Here is an 18575-nt window from a genome sequence, read left to right as displayed (position 1 = left end):
GGACGTCTGTACTCTCTGTCAGTACCAGGGACCTAGGCTTTGGAGACCTACATTGGGACCTGCTGGTGCAGGTTTCTTCTTTGTGGAGAAAAAGGACAAGACCCTGCGCTCGTGCATTGACTACCGGGGACTCAGTGACATTACTGAAGAACCGTTATCCGCTACCACTAATTTCCTCTGCCTTTGAGCTGCTCCAGGTGGCCACTGTTTTCTCCAAGCTGGACCTACGAAATGGCTACCACCTGTTGTGGATACGAGAGGGGGACGAGTGGAAGACTGCCTTCAAAACGGCCAGCGGCCACAATATCTGGTCATGCCCTTTGGCTTCAACAACGCCTCTGTCATGTTCCAGGCTCTGGTGAATGATGTTCTCCGTGACACGCTGAACCGGTTCGTCTTTGTCTAAAATGATGACATCCTCGTCTTCTCCCGCTCCCCCCAAAAAACACGTGCTCCATGTCTGACAGTTACTCCAGTGCCTTCTGGAGAACCAGTTGTTGTTAACTTCATTAGGGTAGGGGGCAGCATTCAGAATTTTGGATGAAAAGCGTGCCCCTTGCTCCCAATTTAGTAATGCTAGTTAGCTAACAGCAAGCTGACAATATCGAAATATCCAAATTGGGTATGCTTAGATAACCAGGTGTAATAGAGATCAATACAATTAGCGGTTAAATTGTATTTTGTTGTACGTGGTACAGAATCTGATTACACCAACATGCGCTTCCAACCCCTAGCTCTGGTGAAGGTAATTTGGCAAAAAAAAATCCAAGTTGACGGCAAAGATAGCTACATTTACAGTAAGCATGGAATAAACCTCAATTGGGTAGTGTTTGTATGGTTTGTGTTATGGAGTTACAGGTGGTTAGAGGAAGCCCGAGGACCACAGAGTACCTTCCAGAACATCCAGAACATGTAATCAATTTAGTCTTATCTTTTATTTTTGTACAACTCTGGATATCTGGAGTCATTAGACAGTGCCCTGCTGAAAAATACCCCAAAGCGGGAGCATTTTGAGTACACAAGCATGAGGGAGAGGACACACCTTGCGGCTATGGAGCACAACACGATTGTGGGACAGAAACCAGCAAGGGACACTAAAAGGTATACACTCAAGACTACAACTAATGACACTACCACCTCATTCTTCTCTCTGCAGATTCTCAAAACACAGTACAAAGACATGTCTACAAAATTACCCTGCAAAGGGGTACTATTGACAAAAATGATCTGTCAAAGTCAATGGGCTGGGGGAGGTTTACAGACAGTTCTTTGGTTGTGCAGGGTTGTGCTTAGACAGTAAATGTATTGTTTTGTATGAGAGCAATTGAAGTGCCATTTCTCCTCAATATCCTACACACAACAAATCAAACTGTGTAAGAGTTGCCTTCCTAAGACCTTTCACACCTTCTTTAGCCCCCTCATAAAAAAAAGAATAGCAGATCCCAATGTCCCCTTGTTGTCCCTAAACAATACACCAACCAGCCTGTCCCTTTCGGTTGATACCTTTACCAACAAACGCATGTTGCCCTAAGACCCTGACACAAAAATAGTAAAATGCTAACACCACAACCATGGATTTCCAGGGCAAGAGGAGCTAACCTCTTGTAGGTTTTTGCTTCTACCCCAGTTGTAATTAACCTGGTTTAGTTTATCAAACAGCTAATTATTAGAATCAGGTGTGCTAGATTAGGGTTGGAATGAAAACCTACAGGACGGTAGCTCTCCAGGAACAGGGTTGGATTTAGAACCAGCATGAAATAAATATAGATATTTTCTATCAATTGTTGAAATGTGTCTGCCCTTATGGATACACAGAATATATTTATATAAGCTGTACAGGGCTCTGTAGCATCAAACAGATACTAGACATTCAGATATGTTTGTTTATTTGTCAAATTCTAAAATACAGGGAAGTGTACACTACTTAACGCTAATTCAGGACAACTGGGTATTCAACAAGAATGTTAGCTAGTTCAGTATCCGAGTGGGTCTCGGGGGTAGAGACACACAATTACAGGGAACTAGTTACAGATTGTTACACCAGATAATGTGATTTACACCACCATTTTTCCTTCTCTCATTGTTTGAGACAGGTGGGTGTCCACCCCAAAGTGCTGCATGTCATGATGACACAGACTTGAAATAGACACGATGGTTGCGCAAAGAAATATACATTTTAATACATTTCTAAATTTAAACTGAGCCCCTGCAACTGGACACGGACATTTTATGAGACTCCTGTTTCCCAAAATCGAGGACGAAGACTGCATTGCTAAGGTTGGTTGAAAATTCTCTGTGGTACACCAAACAGTAACTATCCTGTAACTCCTAGTAATGGATACCAAAAATCTTTGGTTAAATAACACTATCTGGTGTAACAATCTGTAGCTAAGAGAACTGGTGGTCAGCCTAATAGAATGAAATAGGGCATAACCATCAACCTTTGCACAGTGACCAGACCATACAAATGAGCCTAGATAGGTAGTCAGACAGTATCTACCTACAGTGATGTCTATCTAGCAAATATTTTATAGCTCTAATTTTAGAGATTTAGACAGCAAATTGTTATAGTATTGTTTCTCCTCACTGTTTGCAAGTAAACCTAGCTTGTTGGATAGGCAATACTTGTTATTTACATGTTTGGAATCCTATTTCAAATCCAATTTTATTTGTCACATGCGCCGAATACGAAATGCTTACTTACAAGCCCTTAACCAACAATGCAGTTTTAAGAAAATAGAGTTAAGAAAATATTTACTAAAAGTAATACAAGAAAATAACAATAATGAGGCTATATACAGGGGGTACTGGTACTGAGTCAATGTGCGGGGGTACAGATTAGTCGAGGTAATTTGTACATGTAGGTAGGTGTAAAGTGACTATGCACAGATAATAAACAGTGAGTGGCAGCAGTGTAAAAACCAAGGGGGCGGGGCGGGGCGGGGCGGTGGGGTGGGGTGTCAATGCAAATAATCTGGGTGGCCATTTGATTAATTGTTCAGAAGTCTTTTGGCTTGGGTGTAGAAGCTGTTCAGGCTTCTGAACAATTAATCAAATGGCCACCCAGATTATTTGCATTGACACCCCGCCGCCCCGCCCCGCCCCGCCCCCTTGGTTTTTACACTGCTGCCACTCACTGTTTATTATCTGTGCATAGTCACTTTACACCTACCTACATGTACAAATTACCTCGACTAATCTGTACCCCCGCAGGGGCCTTTTGTACTTAGACTTGGCGCTCCGGTACAGCTTGCCGTGCGGTAGCAGAAAGGACAGTATATGACTTGGGCGACTGGAGTCTTTGACAATTTTGGGGGCCTTCCTCTGACATATAGGTCTTGGATAGCAAGAAGCTTGCCTCCACTGATGTACTGGGCTGTAAGCACTACCCCCTGTAGTGCCTTACGGTTGGATGCCGAGCAGTTGCCATACCAGGTGGTAATGCAACAGGTCAGGATGCTCTCAAAGGTGCAACTGTAGAACTCTTTGAGGATCTGTGGACCCATGCTTAATATTTTCAGCCTCCTGAGGATAAAAAGGCGTTGCCTGCGCCCAGGTGGGGGGCGTACTGTCACACCCTGATCAGTTTCACCTGTCCTTGTTATTGTCTCCACCCCCTCCAGGTGTCGCTTGTTATCCCTGGTGTATATATCCCTGTGTTTCCTATCTCTCTGTGCCAGTTCGTCTTGTATGTTCCAAGTCAACCAGCGTGTTTTTCCCGAGCTCCTGCCTTTTCTATTATATTTTACTAGTCCTCCCTGTTTTGACCGTTGCCTGTTTTCTAGACTCTGTACCCACCTGCCTGACCATTTTGCCTGCCCTGACCTCAAGCCTGCCACACTATACCTCTTGGACTCTGAACTGGTTTTGACTTTTTGCCTGTCCACAACCATTCTCTTGCCTACCCCTTTTGGATATAATAAATATCAAAGACTCAAACCTTCTGCCTCCCGTGTCTGCATCTGGATCTCGCCTTATGCCCTTATAATGAGAGTGGTCATAATAGTTTGTAGGTCAAACCGTTCAGATGCTACAGATGTTTTTGTGAGAAGACTGATTTTCGGGATGTCTCATAGTTTGACAAACATTGCTTTAGCTCTACCTCTTTCCACCGCAGATGGGGAAGGCCGACAAAGGCGGATGCGGTGGACTGAGACACAGCTCATGCAAAAAAACACATCTCTCGCTTAAACGGAAGGATTTTGATGGGGATTTTTGGAGGATGTTAATTAGATTGCACAGGTGCGTCAATAGAGACTGAATGATTTTAAATGTGTGTGTGTATGATCACCCCTGTCCACATGTTTCCCCCTTCCCTGTGTTCCTCTCTCACTGTATTTGTTTCCTTTCAGGACTAGAAGTACACTGGGTATCTCTCCTCTGAGGCTGGCTGCCATGACTGGCCATGTCCCTGCAGTCAATCTGCCGCTGGACATGGGCTCAGACATCAAGGCTCAGATCGAGACCAACCGCCACAAGGCACTGACCCTGTTCTGCTTCCAGGGTCGGGCAGAGTTGGTCAGTCTGTTTTTGTACCGCGAGGCCAATGTGAAAGCAGCCACAATCGACTGAACCTGACATGTCATGTTATTCATAAACTGATTGATATAAATACTATATTATTGACAGAGAAAATATACTTTTATGTTGTAAAAAACATTTTGATTAGCTTACATATTGCATATTGCGTCAAGGTATTGATTTTAAACAGCCATTTCTAACATTGAGTGGCTGCTACCAACATACTGACTCAATCTTTAGCCACTTTAATAATAAAAAATTGGATGTAATAAATGTATCACTACTCACTTTAAACTATGCCACTTTATATAATGTTTACATACCCTACACTACTCATCTCATAGGTATATACTGTGCTCTATACCATCTACTGTATCTTGCCTATGCTGTTCGGCCATCGCTCATCCATATATATTTTTATGTACATATTCTTATTCATTCCTTTACACTTGTAAAGTATAAGGTAGTTGTTGTGAAATTGTTAGATTACTTGTTAGATATTACTGCATGGTCGGAACTAGAAGCACAAGCATTTCGCTACACTCACATTTACATCTGCTAACCATGTGTATGTGACAAATAACATTTGATTTGAAATGTGTAATATAAAAGCAACCATCATTTGTCACATTTGTAGGAATCACAGTAGCGAACACTAGATCTGAAACAGACTGGATTACATTAACAATGGTGGTAGCCTATGAACCTGTTGATTGTGTTTTCTATAACATCCATATTGCTTTCAAAGTGATACATTATTTTAGTGTGCTGGTGTGTTTAGATTGTGAATGTATTAATTATTGTCATATCATTCATATGTGATTTTTTATTGCATGCTTAAATGGGCTGTCTTTTAAGCTGACGAATATACAAATGATAACCTTTATTTTTATATTGAAATAGAATCACTATAATTTAATTCCACACATGTTTTGCCTTCTTGCCAGGTCGCCCTCGCAAAATAGGTTTTTAACCTCAATGGGTCTCTTGGTTAAGTAAAGGTTAAATTCTTTCCCTAAGAATGCATGCTTTTGCACACACTGTAAAACAATTCGTCGTGCCCACAGATTATCCATTATATTGACCATATAATCAAGTGGCCGAGCTCACAATTGGAAGGACATGTCTTCAAAGACAGAGAGCAGTCGGGAGGAGGCGAGAGCAGGTTGGCTAAAATGGTCCAATGAGAGGGTAGACACGTATGTGAACAAAAGGCACAACTCCGATGTGAAATAGTTTTCTCCATATCAGTACAATGTATCAGTACAATGTGTAACAACCTAAGCATTACGGAACTTATCAACTAAGCCTCACGTAGCAAATAAACCATTACATTTTTTGTTGTTGACCAAATTCCACACTTTCATTGAATTCCATTCAAAAACCCTTGCATTGTGGGTGAAAAAACGCCACCTGCTGGAGAAGACAGATTTTGGGCCTCAAGTCTCGGTGAATAGGAGTAGACCAACAGAAGGTAAGCTTCGTGATACACCAACCATCTAGTGACCCCCCTTCCCTTTCGCTTACAATGCGTCTCTCCCCTTCTTCAACGATCGCTTTGGTTGAATCCAAAACAGAACATCATGGCGATTGATGGTAAGTAGGCCAATAAAGCGTCTCCTCGTCTTGTATAATGAACATCCATTGAAAATAATTAATATTGGCACGACAAACGTGATTGAATATATTTAGTGAACGTACTGATTTATGACATTTGCAAAAGTTTTTGTCGTTTGCAACGTCGCGATGGGTTTACATTGGAAACGGTGAAATCTCATAGCAGCACTGCAAAGATCATGTAGCCTACTCTGCATGTAATTTCTGTGGTGCTGAAAAGATAGCTTCCCCCGAAATGCTGTGATTTTGTTCCACCCTGCCTGTGTGCTATTTTCGATTGAGAAGACATCGAGTTGTTTGTTGAACGCTATGTTTTAACCCATTCAACTTTTGTCTGACTACGATAGCGAGTTTCATATTTAGGCTACGATTGGGAAACTGTTGCCATGTAGTGAGGAAATGGTGGAGACCTGAAGTTTAAATAAATAGCCAGAATAAATAGTGACGTGTACTCGTACACAAAGCAGGAAAGCGCTGTAAGCAAGCAGGTGTCTGGATGTCGTTTATCAAATGCGTTTAATCAGCGGGCAAACAAAGCAGAGCACAATATGTTCTTATAGTGGTACATGAAGAACTAACTTGTTTGCTGGTTTTGGATTGGGTTCTTCCTGTTTTAGCTTACATGCAACAAGCGTGTAAAAAATATAAACGCAACATGTAAAAATATTAACACAACATGTAAAGTCTTGGTCCTATATTTCATGAGTTGAAATAAAAGATCCCAAAAATATTCCATATGGACAAAAAGCTTATTTCGCACACATTTTGTGCACACATTTGTTTACATCCCTGTTAGTGAGCATTTCTCATTCACCAAGATAATCCACCCATCTGGAAGGTATGTCATATCAAGAAGCTGATTAAATAGCATGATCATTAGAGGCACACCTTGTGCTGGGGACAATAAAAGGCTACTCTAAAATGTGCAGTTTTGTCACGCAACACAATGCCACAGATGTCTCAAGTTTTGAGGGGGCATGCAATTGGGATGCTGACTGCAGGAATGTCCTCCAGAGCTGTTGTCAGAGAATTGAATGTTACTTTCTCTACTATCAACATCATGTTAGAGAATTTGGCAGTACCTCCAACCGGCTTCATAAACACAGACCATGTGTAACCACGCCAGCCCAGGACCTCCACATCCATCTTCTTCACCTGCGGGATCATTTGAGACCAGCCACCGGGACAGCTGATGAAACTGTGGGCTTGCACAACCAAAGAATTTCTGCACAAACTGTCAGAAAATCAATCATGCTCATTGTCCTCACCAGGGTCTTTACCTCACTGCAGTTCAGTGTCGTAACCAACTTCAGTGGGAAAATGCTCACCTTCGATGGCCACTGGCACACTGGAGAAGTGTATGGTGTCGTGTGGGTGAGCGGTTGATGTTCACAACGTTGACATCAGTGCCCATGGTAGTGGTGGGGTTATGGTATTGGCAGGCATAAGCTACAGACAACAAACACAATTGCATTTTATCAATGGAAATTTGAATGCACAGAGATACCGTGACGAGATCCTGAGGCCCATTGTCTTGCCATCCAGCCCATCACCTCATGTTTCAGCATGATAATTCACTGCCCCATGTCACAAGGATCTGTACACAATTATTGGAAGCTGAAAATGTCCCAGTTCTTCCATGGCCTGCATACTCACCAGAAATGTCACCCATTGAGCATGTTTGGGATGCTCTGGATCAACGTGTTTGACAGCGTGTTCCAGTACCCTCAAATATCCAGCAATATGCACAGCCACTGAAGAGAATTTGTTCTTAACTCACTTGCCTAGTTAAATAAAGGTTAAACAAATATATAAAAAAGAGTGGGACAACATTCCACAGGTGACAATCAACAGCCTGATCAACTCTATATGAAGGAGATGTGTCGCGCTGCATGAAGCAAATGGTGGTCACCAGATACTGACTGGTTTTCTGATCCAGGCCCTGCCTTTTTGTATTTTTTAAGACACTGTGTCTGTGACCAAGAGATGCATATCTGTATTCCCAGTCATGTGAAACCCATAGATTAGAGCCTAATGCATTTATTTCAATTGACTGATTTCCTTATGAACTGTAACTCAGTTAAATCTTTGAAATTGTTGCATGTTGGTTTTATAATTTTGTTCAGTGTATATTGTGTAGAGTTGACCTGTTTACAAGGAACATCTGTTTCTAAATATGTCCTCTCGGGGGAGCTTGGCATTTTGCAGATTGGTCTAGTTTATGCTGTTCTTTCTGCGTAGTTACCACTTCATCTCCCACACCCACACACACAGAGTTGCTTTCTCACTGCAATAGTTTGAATAACTTTCATTTTGACCACTGACTGTATCTGCTATTACCCGATTATAACTTGTCTTAATACTTTTGTAACACCTCTCTTTTTCTTGATACAATTCTAAAAATAGCCTTTGTAAAATGTATAACTTGTAAGTGATTTATCTACAATGTTTATTGAAATAACATGATCAAAGAAAATGAAATTAGAGCATTTTGCTATTCAATAAAAAAAGTTTGGTTGTTCATAAGAATAAAACAGGAGGATAAATAAAAAGCAGTGGCATGAATTTAAAGAAATACATTGCAAGCTGATGCAGTGGTGTGTATTGATGGATGCCAAGGAAAGCCAGGCTTCCCCCAAAATGTACCAATAAAAAGAAAAAACATATACAATTATTTATCAAGGGAGGCCAAATTTCTCTCTGTGTTTCATAATTTTCCTTCAATTCACAAGAGGCTGAATGTACAGTATTTCATTGGAGAAAGCATCCGAACAAGCAAAACATCGCCCCTCTGTCTCTGTATGTGTAGCCCATCTAATGCTGTCTGGTTAAAAAGAGTATGATGTTGTTGCCGCCCAAGCATTGAATGCAAGAGAAGCCAGTGAGCATTTGGCCTCCCTTGATGATGATGATAATGATAATAATAATAATTTTTAAATAAAAAAATCTACTTTGAGCCAAACTGAGTGAACTTAATTGGCACACCAAAAAAAGTGAAATGGGAAACCAGTTGAAACAAGGATTTGGCTTCACACCAATCACATCACATCCAAAGCCAAACATCATTGATAGAAAAAACTTGAATTGTTGCATCTCGTTGTGATGTTGTCCTCCGGGCTGGCTGGCTAGCTAGCTAGGTAGCTAAAATTGTCCCTTTCCTAAATTAGCCATGGATGGAGATTTGGGATTTGGACCAAAAAAAACCCAGACATAATTCTCCATACTAGCCAATGATTATAACGTTGATTCTGATCCAACCATAAATTCATACATTACGCCCCTGGCCTGAAAGGATGGAAGTTCAATATGTAGCTAGATGTCGTTGGCTAATGTTAGTTATGAGCCAGGTAGCCGAGGACAACAAAACTAAAAGTGTGTACTATATGACAGTTATAGACCGTTTTGGTAACATGAAAGAGAGGAGGATGGCATTGGTGTTTCTTTACAAGTATGGTGATTCAACATAGTTTTTTCTACTTAAACACACACATCTAAATTAATAGTTGATTAGTAGTCCGAAAATATCAGAAACATTAACTTGATTGACTGTAGGTCATGTAACTGTTTGTTACATGCAATATGCTTTGTGGACTTTACCGAAAAGATGTTGCTCTCAGGTTTTGTGATAAAACAAAGGTGTGGTTGAATTTATTCTGCCACTGTGTCTTCTTATTGTGTTGGCCTTAGGTCACTGTATATATCAAGGTGGCAAGCCATATGAACTAACAGGTTATAGAGCAAACAATGCAATTATCACAACACACAGGTTGTAATGTGGCATTTTTAGGCTTCCACTGTGATTTTTATCTTCCCACTGCTAGTGAGCTGATGTACATTGTATTTGGATATTGACGCAAAACCATACATGTCTTGTCAACATTCTGAGTGAACTGGCAATGGGATTGGATGAGTGTTTCATTTATTCTTGGAAACAATATGAACATTTTAGGAAACAGCTGTTGTGAACTGACAGTGCAGAGAGATATTCGTCTCGATGTGCCAGTTAACTACAATGTAGCAGATTGGCCTCGGGACAAGGTTTCCCCTAGGTACAGATCTAAGAATCTTCCCCAATCCTAACCTTAACACTAGGTCCGCTGGCCTTCAGAACCTACAAGTACCATCCAAGAGTGTGTGTTCGGGCACCACCTGTATCCTAGGCACAGTGTTGTTATCAACCAAAATAAATACCATCGTAAAAAATGTATTAATTGATTGAAAGAAACACATATGCCATTGTTTAAAAAAAAATATATATTTGTTTATTATTTTACCCTAACCTAATGGACAACAACACTTAGGCTTCTACTTCAAGTTTATACATACTATATACATTATACGGACACAATGTATGTTACAATTGTTATCTTTTTGTTTGTTTTTTATCCCATCCTTCAAATACCCTCAACCCCTCCCATCTATCTCTGAAAACACTCCAGTTGGATTTTTATTTGCAAATATATTTTTATCCTGTGCTGTTTCACAAAAGTTATGAAGCTATATGCAGTGCCTTCAGAAAGTATTCAGACCCATTGACTTATACACATTTTGTTACGTTACAGCCTTATTCTAAAATGGATGAAATTATATCAAAATCCTCAGCAATCTACTCACAATTCCCCGTAATGACAAAGCGAAAACAGGTTTTTAGATTTTTAAAAAAATGTATAGAAATAAAAAACTTATCTACATAAGTATTCAGACCCTTTTCTATGAGACTCGAAATTGAGCTCCCGTGCATCCTGTTTCTATTGATCATCCTTGAGATGTTTCTACAACTTGGAGTCCACCTGTGGTAAATTCAATTGACTGGACATGATTTGGAAAGGCACACAACTATCGATATAATGTCCCACAGTTGACCGTACATGTCACAGCAAAAACCAAGCCATGAGGTCAAAGGAATTGTCCGTAGAGCTCCTAGACAGGATTGTGTCGAGGCACGGAAGGGTATCAAAAAAATTCTGCAGCATCTTCCATTTAAGAATGATGGAACCCACTGTGTTCTTGGGGACCCAGGGTTCCATCATTCTTAAATGGAAGAAGTCTGGAACCCCCAAGAATCTTCCTAGAGCTGGCCGCCCGGCAAAACTGAGCAATCGGGAGAAAAGGGAGGTGACCAAGAACTTGATGGTCACTCTGATAAAGTTCCTCTGTGGAGATTGGACAAACTTCCAGAAGGACAACCATCTCTGCAGCACTTCACCAATCAGGCCTTTATGGTAGAGTGGCAAGGTGGAAGCCACTCCTCAGTAAAAGGCACATGACAGCCCGCTTGAAGTTTGCCAAAAGTCACCCAAAGGACTCTGACCATAAGAAACAAGATTCTCGGGTCTGATGAAACAAAGATTGAACTCTTTGGCCTGACTAACAAGCATCACGTCTGGAGGAAATCTGACACCATCCCTACGGTGAAGCATGGTAGTGGCAGCATCAGTCTGTGGGGATGTTTTTCAGCGGCAGGAACATGGGAGTCTAGTCCGGATCGAGGCAAAGATGAACGGCGCAAACTATAGAGAGACCCTTGATGAAAACCTGCTCCAGAGTGCTCAGGACCTCAGATTGGGGCGAAGGTTCACCTACCAACAGGACAATGACCCTAAGCACACAGCCAAGACAATGCAAGATTGGCTTTGGGACAAGTCTCTTAATTTCGTTGAAAGGCCCAGCCAGAGCCCGGACTTGAACCTAATGGAACATCTCTGCAGAGACCTGTAAATAGTTGTGCAGCAACGCCGAGACCTTGAGAGGATCTGCAGAGAAGAATGGGAGAAACTCACGAAATACAGGTGTGCCAAGATTGTAGTGTCATACCCAAGAACACTTGTGGCTGTAATCGCTGCCAAACGTGCTTCAACAAATTGAGTAAAGAGTCTGAATACTTATGTAAATGTGATATTTCAGTTGTATTTTAAATTAGCAAACATTTAAAATGCTTTTTCCATTCCTGGACCTGCGATCAAAAACAAGCCACATATGGACAGTACCAAACAAATTATCTAAAATCTGCAGAGCTGGGATGGTTGTGTCCTCCATATATATATATAACATATTGGTTGCAAAATGTTTGCACAGTTCCAGTGCAAAGTTTGGACACACCTACTCACTCTGAAATAACACATATGGAATCACGTAGTAACCCAAAAAAATTTAAACAATTTTAAATATATTTGAGATTCTTCAAAGTAGCCACCCTTTGCGTTGATGACAGCTTTGCACACTCTCAGCCAGTTTCATGAGGCAGTCACCTGGAATGCATTTCAATTAACAGGAGTGCCTTGTTAAGTTAATGTGGAATTTCTTTCCTTCTTAATGCGTTTGAGCCACTCAGTTGTGTTGTGACAAGGTAGGGGTGGTATACAGAAGATGGCCCTATTTGGTAAAAGACCAAGTCCTTATTATGGCAAGAACAGCTCAAATAAGCAAAGAGAAATGACAGTCCATTATTACTTTAAGACATGAAGATCAGTCAATCTGGAAAATGTATGATGCTATGATGAAACTGGCACTCATGAGAACCGCCACAGGAAAGGAAGACCCAGAGTTACCTATGCTGCAGAGGATAAGAGTTATCAGTCTTAGAAATTGCAGTCCAAATAAGTGCTTCACAGAGTTCAAGTAACAGATGCATCTCAACATCAGCTGTTCAGAGGAGATTGTGTGAATCAGACCTTCATGGTTGAACTTCTGCAAAGAAACCACTACTAAAGGACACCGATAAGAAGAATAGACTTGCTTGGGACAAGAAACACGAGCAATGGACATTAAACCGGTGGGAATCTGTCCTTAGGTCAGATGAGTCCAAATTTGAGATTTTTGGTTCCAACCGCCGTGTTTTTGTGAGACGCAGAGTAGGTGAACGGATGATCTTAGCATGTGTGGTTTCCACTGTGAAGCATGGAGGAGGAGGTGTTTTGCTGGTGACACTGTCAGTGATTTATTTAGAATTCAAGGCACACAGCACGGCTACCACAGCATTCTGCAGCGATTTCCCCATACCATCTGGTTTGCTCTTAGTCCCACTATCATTTGTTTTTCAACAGGACAATGGCCCAACACACATCCAGGCTGTGTAAGGGCTATTTGACCAAGAAGGAGAGTGATGGAGCGCTGCATCAGATGACCTGGCCTCCACAATCATTCGACCTCAGTCCAATTGAGATGTTTTGGGATGAGTTGGACCGCAGAGTGAAGGAAAATCAGCCAACAAGTGCTCAGCATATGAGGGAACTCCTTCAAGACTGTTGGAAAAGCATTCCAGGTGAAACTGGTTGAATGCCAAGGGTGTGCAAATCTGTCATCAAGGCAACGAGTGGCAACTCAGAATCTTCAAAAATAAAAATAGCATACAATTATTGTGATTCTTTCTATATTGTCCCTAACATATTTACTCCCTAGCAACAGTTGTGGGATATATACGCATGCATACACACTCAAGCTGTTTCCCCCACAAACAACCATAAACTCGGATGCACAACAGTTGTTCCATCCCAGAACCCAACTCGAGAAAGGACTTGATTTACAAATGCATGTACAGTCGCAACTGCATGGAAAATGTTACAAAAATGGGGAGATTTGTTAAGTCCTAGCTGATGGGGATCATATATACATACAGTGGGGCAAAAAAGTATTTAATCAGCCACCAATTGTGCAAGTTCTCCCACTTAAAAAGATGAGAGGCCTGTAATTTTCATCATAGGTACACTTCAACTATGACAGACAAAATGAGAATAAAAAAAAGCCAGAAAATCACATTGTAGGATTTGTTATGAATTTATTTGCAAATTATGGTGGAAAATAAGTATTTGGTCACCTAAAAAAAGCAAGATTTCTGGATCTCACAGACCTGTAACTTCTTCTTTAAGAGATAAGGCTCCTCTGTCCTCCACTCGTTACCTGTATTAATGGCACCTGTTTGAACTTGTTATCAGTATAAAAGACACATGTCCACAACCTCAAACAGTCACACTCCAAACTCCACTATGGCCAAGACCAAAGAGCTGTCAAAGGACACCAGAAACAAAATTGTAGACCTGCACCAGGCTGGGAAGACTGAATCTGCAATAGGTAAGCAGCTTGGTTTGAAGAAATCAACTGTGGGAGCAATTATTAGGAAAAAAAAGACATACAAGACCACTGATAATCTCCCTCGATCTGGGGCTCCACGCAAGATCTCACCCCATGGGGTCAAAATTATCATTAGAACGGTGAGCAAAAATCCCAGAACCACACGGGGGGACATAGTGAATGACCTGCAGAGAGCTGGGACCAAAGTAACAAAGCCTACCAGGGACTCAACACACTACGCCGCCAGGGACTCAAATCCTGCAGTGCCAGACGTGTCCCCCTGCTTAAGCCAGTACATGTCCAGGCCCGTCTGAAGTTTGCTAGAGAGCATTTGGATGATCCAGAAGAAGATTGGGAGAATGTTATATGGTCAGATGAAACCAAAATACAACTTTTTGGTAAAAACTCAACTCGTCGTGTTTGGAGGACAAAGAATTCTGAGTTGCATCCAAAGAACACCATACCTACTGTGAAGCATGGGGGTGGAAACATCATGTTCCCGGTGGCGAAAAGCTTAATTGTCTGTGTCCGTCAAGGAGTCGCGTTTTCTTTGATTCTTATGATTCATTTTGTGTTGTTATACAGATTGAAGGTTATTACCCACCAGTATGTGAAGTGCTAATATTTAGTCTAACTTACAGTATTGAATATTATGTTTTTGTCTTGAGGTGATCTGCACTGCTGTGTTCAGTCTGCCATCTTGATAGGCCCTCTCAATTCTTATTAGCCAATGCCCGTCACGTGATCGGGTCATTCTCACAGGCTACAAATGAAGACAGACACATCGGGGATGCAACTGCGAACATCCTTATCAAATTCCGAGGTGGATATTGAAGATGTTGGAAGAACTGTCCACATTTTACTTTTCGTCAGCCAACAAGATGAATAGGCCTAACGAATAGCAAAAGCACTAGCCTATGTCAGTCTACTCTCCCCCATAGTACAAAGTACTATGTAGTACCTACATAGTACCTATTCTATGATAAATAAATATTCCAAACATAGTTGTTGACAGTTGTGGGATGCGATAGATCCCAAATTAATACAACCACTTGCATCAAAAAACGTTTTAAAAGCATTGAGGCTGATGCAACAGATCAGAAAGTTAAGCTTAAAATGTTGATAAACGATTACGCTACTTCTTCACATAAGCGCAGCAATGCGCAAAATGCAGTCAATTAGCAGGAAAACACTATTCTCAAAAGTGACTGCAAATGCAATAATGCATGTAATGCCTTTATTATAAATATGGATTATTATGGTGAAAAATTATCATAAAATAAAATTTTATTTGTCACAAACACATGCTTAGCAGATGTTAATGCGCCTGTAGCGGAATGCTTGTGCTTCTAGTTCCGACCATGCAGTAATATCTAACAAGTAATCTAACAATTTCACAACAACTACCTTATACTTTACAAGTGTAAAGGAATGAATGAATGAATGAATATATGGATGAGCGATGGCCGAACGGCATAGGCAAGATGCAGTAGATGGTATAGAGTACAGTATATACATATAAGATGAGTAATGTAGGGTATGTAAACATTATATAAAGTGGCATAGTTTAAAGTGGCTAGTGATACATTTATTACATCCAATTATTTTATTATTAAAGCGGCTAGAGATGAGTCAGTATGTTGGCAGCAGCCACTCAATGTTAGTGATGGCTGTTTAACAGTCTGATGACCTTGAGATAGAAGCTATTTTTCAGTTTCTCGGTCCCTGCTTTGATGCATCTGTACTGACCTCGCCTTCTGAATGATAGCGGGGTGAACAAGCAGTGGCTGGGGTGGTTGTTGTCCTTGATGATATTTCTGGCCTTCCTGTGACATCGGGTGGTGTAGGTGTCCTGGAGGACAGGTAGTTTTCCCCCTGTGATGCGTTGTGCAGACCTCACTACCCTCTGGAGAGCCTTAAGGTTGTGGGTGGAGCAGTTGCCGTACCAGGCGGTGATACAGCCCGACAGGATGCTCTCGATTGTGCATCTGTAAAAGTTTGAGTGTTTTTGGTGACAAGCCGAATTTCTTCGGCTCCTGAGGTTGAAGAGGTACTGCTGCGCCTTCTTCACCACGCTGTCTGTGTGGGTGGACCATTTGAAACTCATGCGCCGTGTATGTGTGCCAGTTAGGCTTTACACCAGTTGTAAAGTGGATTAATGTGCTTCATTTTAAGAAGTTATTTTGACACTTTAGTTGTGATACAAACCGTATGAAAACATTTAGGCCTATGTGCTGTTTCTTGCTTTACTGCACATAAGCTGGGCCTCATTCACAAGTGCTAGGCTAATATTTTCCCCCATTAGACTACTCTTGATTTAATCTTGTCTTTACATACACTAAATCATTTGTTTTGATTTAGAATTTTCCATGATCATGCACCTGTCTCGAAGCAGGGGAAAAAATACATGTCATCTATGCACTTAAATAGCGAATGGACAATGCTTTTCCCATGGTTCATTTTCATTTTGCAAATCTTGGAGTAGTCCTACAGAGTCGTCCTACAGAACCGGAGACAATAGCACCAGGTATTCCTCTTCTGTTTCCAGGGCTTGATTACAACCTATTACAACGGTGCCAACATTTTGTGGCTGTTATTTCTGCAGGAGAGAGGGTGAATGAGTCAAAGACCTGACTGGGCCCCGCACCCCACGGTATGGCTTGTTATATTGTTGTTTCAAAGACCTGACTTGGTCCAGCACCCCATCATGGTATGGCTTGTTATATCGCTGTGTCAAAGACCTGGCTGGGCCCAGCACCCCACTGTATGGCCTGTTATATTTCTGTGTGTGTGTTTGTGACCCGAGGAACATGTAACATGGTTTCAGAAGAAAGACACTTTCAATTTCCTTATGTTGGGGGCTTTCATCAAGGTAATTGTTGCCTGGTGTAATGTAACTAACATGACTTCTCGTTAGAGCGTGTCATCCTGCAGCACAACATGTCACCCTTTATGTTTGTCATATTCTACATAGTGGGTTATGTCACATTTGACATTGGTTATTGTCACATGGTTATGCCACATTTATGAACCTTTTATAAGGCATGACATACAGTTAGAAATGCTTTGTAACATGCATGTAATGCTTAGAAGGAAGGCATTATGAAGTGTTTATAAGCTGCATGTCATTTACAGCGGGATGTAAAAGTTTAGTCATCAAGGTGACCCTAAATCAATTGCTTTAAACAGATTCATATATTTGGTTTGGAACTGTGTATTTTTATCATAAGGCCCTGTCCATTGCAGGACTTAGAACACAGTTGTCATTTTCTAACTCAAATCGCAGTGAAAAATTGGGGCGTTCTCTTTAAAAGTTGCTGGCCACAAACAAATATACAGCCAAGCTATCACTCAAATGAGAACCAACCCCTGTCACTATTTAGAACTGCCTGTGGAGAAATGATTAGTTGAAATGATCTAGTCAAAAAAGTATTGTTTCCTCTTTCATATTTGCCATCTACCGTAACCATTCTCCCACAAGGAGATGAGTTGACAAATGGCTACCTCAGTTCTATCGACAGGTACAGCATATGGTATATGATTCTTAGTGCAAATTTAGACAAATTTAAAAACCTAGGTAGACAAAAGACAAAGTAAACCGGTACCCTTTTAAAAGTTGCAGTTCATTTTCTCAGTTCGTCCATTTCCCCAGTTTATTGTGGTTTGCTTTTTAGAAGAGCTCAAATGGCACATGTAGCGTCAGGGAATTGTTGTCTCGTACAAAACATATACGTTCTCTTTCGCTGCATGGATTATGTATATGACCAGATTCAAACCGTTTGAGCCTCTCCCTTTCCCTCCACCGTATGGCCGGACCAATCAGCGTTCTCATAATTTTTTGGGGTGGTTTCTTTGACGACGGCAATCATAACATGGTTGCTCTTGAGGAAGTTAGTGTTGATGCCGCTATAGCAGCGGTTATATCAGAACTGGTAGGCATAACTTAATTGAAAGAACAGGAAATACAGTGAGCTCATAAGGTATTGGGACAGGGACAGCTTTTTTTTATTGTTTTGGCTCTGTACTCCAGCACTTTGGATATGAAATGATACAATGACTGAGGTTAAAGTGCAGCTTTAATTTGAGGGTATTTTCATCCATACCAGGTGAACCGTTTTAGAAATTACAGCACTGTAATTAGGGGACCAAAAGTATTGGGAAAAATTCACTTATGTGTATTAGTAGCAAAAAGTTAAGTATTTGGTCCCATATTCATATCACACAGACTACATTAAGCTTGTGACTGTACAAACTTGTTGGATGCATTTGCTGTTTGTTTTGGTTGGGTTTCAGATTATTTATTGCCCAATGGAAATTAATGGGAAATAATATATTGTGTCCTTTTGGAGTCACTTTTATTGTAAATAAGA

The 18575-nt window shown here is 41.0% G+C and overlaps 1 protein-coding gene across 1 annotated transcript in view; it reads left to right on the top strand.

Annotated features, from left to right (window-relative positions):
• Window positions 1–6099: 6099 nt before the first annotated feature.
• The window catches only part of LOC139385208 (synaptotagmin XIVa), a 127561-nt gene continuing 115085 nt past the window's right edge, over window positions 6100–18575 (top strand). Inside the window, exon 1 of the mRNA XM_071130322.1 lies at window positions 6100–6117. Within this exon, the coding sequence (XP_070986423.1) occupies window positions 6105–6117 (13 nt within the window). The 5' untranslated portion in view covers window positions 6100–6104. The remainder of the gene's footprint in view (window positions 6118–18575) is intronic.

This window comes from Oncorhynchus clarkii, chromosome 26 (genome assembly GCF_045791955.1).
Source record: "Oncorhynchus clarkii lewisi isolate Uvic-CL-2024 chromosome 26, UVic_Ocla_1.0, whole genome shotgun sequence".
NCBI classification, from domain to species: Eukaryota; Metazoa; Chordata; class Actinopteri; order Salmoniformes; family Salmonidae; genus Oncorhynchus; species Oncorhynchus clarkii.
Note: the sequence above shows the minus strand (reverse complement) of the source record. Positions and strands in the feature narration are given on the sequence as shown.